General features: G+C 63.6%; 1 protein-coding gene across 1 annotated transcript; it reads right to left on the minus strand.

The window, feature by feature from the left end:
- Positions 1 to 1071: 1071 nt before the first annotated feature.
- Positions 1072 to 1621, minus strand: RAX (retina and anterior neural fold homeobox). Its single transcript, XM_009072608.1, has one exon. The coding sequence runs from the start codon at positions 1619 to 1621 to the stop codon at positions 1097 to 1099; it is 525 nt and encodes a 174-aa protein (XP_009070856.1). The 3' UTR covers positions 1072 to 1096.
- Between the last annotated feature and the right edge of the window lie 39 nt (positions 1622 to 1660).

Below are 1660 nucleotides of genomic sequence, written 5' to 3' on the forward strand. Positions count from 1 at the left end.
CACAGAGCCACGCTAGGGACCCCTGGGGACCTTGTCACCACCACGGAGGTCCCACCTGGCAGGAGCCACTGGCAAGGGGTAAGCAGGGTGTTGGCACACCCCAGTGACCCCAGTGCAGAGTCCCCAGTGCTGCCAGACAGACCCCTCCTCTCACCAGCTGTGGCCAGTGGGGACCCCACTGCCACCCACTCTCCTACCAGCACAGTTCCAGTAGCTTTCTGCCACGGACACTTCTGGGGAGCATTAGGACAGGGGAGCAGCAGGCACAGCTCCCAAGGGACGGCTGAGCAGGTGCCCCGTGACGAGCTGGCACAGTGTGGCACAAGCTAGTCCCAGTCTGCGGCCAGGGCTGGACTGGGTCCCCCACACCTGGGCTGAGTCCCCTGCACCTGGACCTGGCCCAGCCCTGCACACAAGGCAGCAGGGCAGGAGGGTGCCAGGGGATGATGCTCCCATGTCCTCTGGAAAGCTCCTTCCTGGCAGAGGGTGGCAGCCCCACGGTGCTGACGAGGACACGACACGACGCGGCACAAGATGACACAACACAGCACGACATGGCACGACACCGTGGCAAGGCCCTGGCAGTGCCCAACTCCAGCATGCAGCAGCTATTCAGCTTATCTCTTTACTCAGGATACAACCATCCCCTCAGTGCCAGAGCATCCCCTGGCACGACCTGTCCCGACACGGCTAAATATCCCTGCAAGTACTCCCTATGAAACTAGAGCTTTTCTGTTCAGTTTTGTTTAAATCTGCAGCATTAAAAAAACCCTTAATAATAACGGGAAGGGGTGTGGGGAAAGGAGGTGTCCAAGCAGGGGGTGGTGGGTGGCCCAGTGGCACGGACGGATGCCCGAGCCTCAGCCAGATCCTCAGTCAGGGCTGGTGCCTCGGTGAAGTGAAGGTCTGCCCAGCAATGGGGTCCCACCAGCACCCCAGCTCACTCCCCTGCCACAGCCACTGCTGGCTTGGCATGGGGAAAACACAGCCCAGTGTCCCTGCCCAGCACCAGCTTTGGTCCTGCTGGGTGTCGGAGCCGGCTCGGGGGGCAGGAGCCAGGGTCGGGGGGGCTGGAGGGGCCGGAGGGGAGCGTTCATCAAATGGGCTGCCAGGTCTTGTCAATGGTCTGAATGTGCTCCTTGGCTTTCATGCGGAGCGAAGCGATGCTGGAGCTCCTCTGGTCCACCTCCTCCAGCGGGTACTTGTCCACAAAGGGGGTGCCGCACTGGTAGGGCGCAGGGGCCATGGGCTGCATGCCCTGTGCCATCGGTGGGGGGGTCTGGAGGAAGGAGTGCCCCCCGTAGGGGGGCTGCAGGGCCTGGGGGGCTCCCATGAAGCCAGGGATGCTGTGGACCGTGGTGGCGCCGGAGATGGGGGACGTCAGCCATGGGTCGAGCGGGAGGGAGTTGCTCATGGGCCCCACGTTGGGGGTCATGGGGGGTCGGTTGAAGGAGAGCACGGGGGTGTCGTGGAGCTTCATGGAACTGGCCTCCATCTTCTCCTGCCGCCGCCACTTGGCTCGTCGGTTCTGGAACCAGACCTGCGAGGTGAGAGCCAGGGTGAGCTCCACCCTGCCCAGCCAGGCCCTCGTGGGGTGCCCCACGTGCTGTGGGTGCCCCATGTGAGGTGTCCCATGTGCTCAGCCCCATGCAGGGTGTTC

This window comes from Acanthisitta chloris, unplaced genomic scaffold (assembly GCF_000695815.1).
Source record: "Acanthisitta chloris isolate BGI_N310 unplaced genomic scaffold, ASM69581v1 scaffold17700, whole genome shotgun sequence".
In the NCBI taxonomy this organism is placed as follows: Eukaryota; Metazoa; Chordata; class Aves; order Passeriformes; family Acanthisittidae; genus Acanthisitta; species Acanthisitta chloris.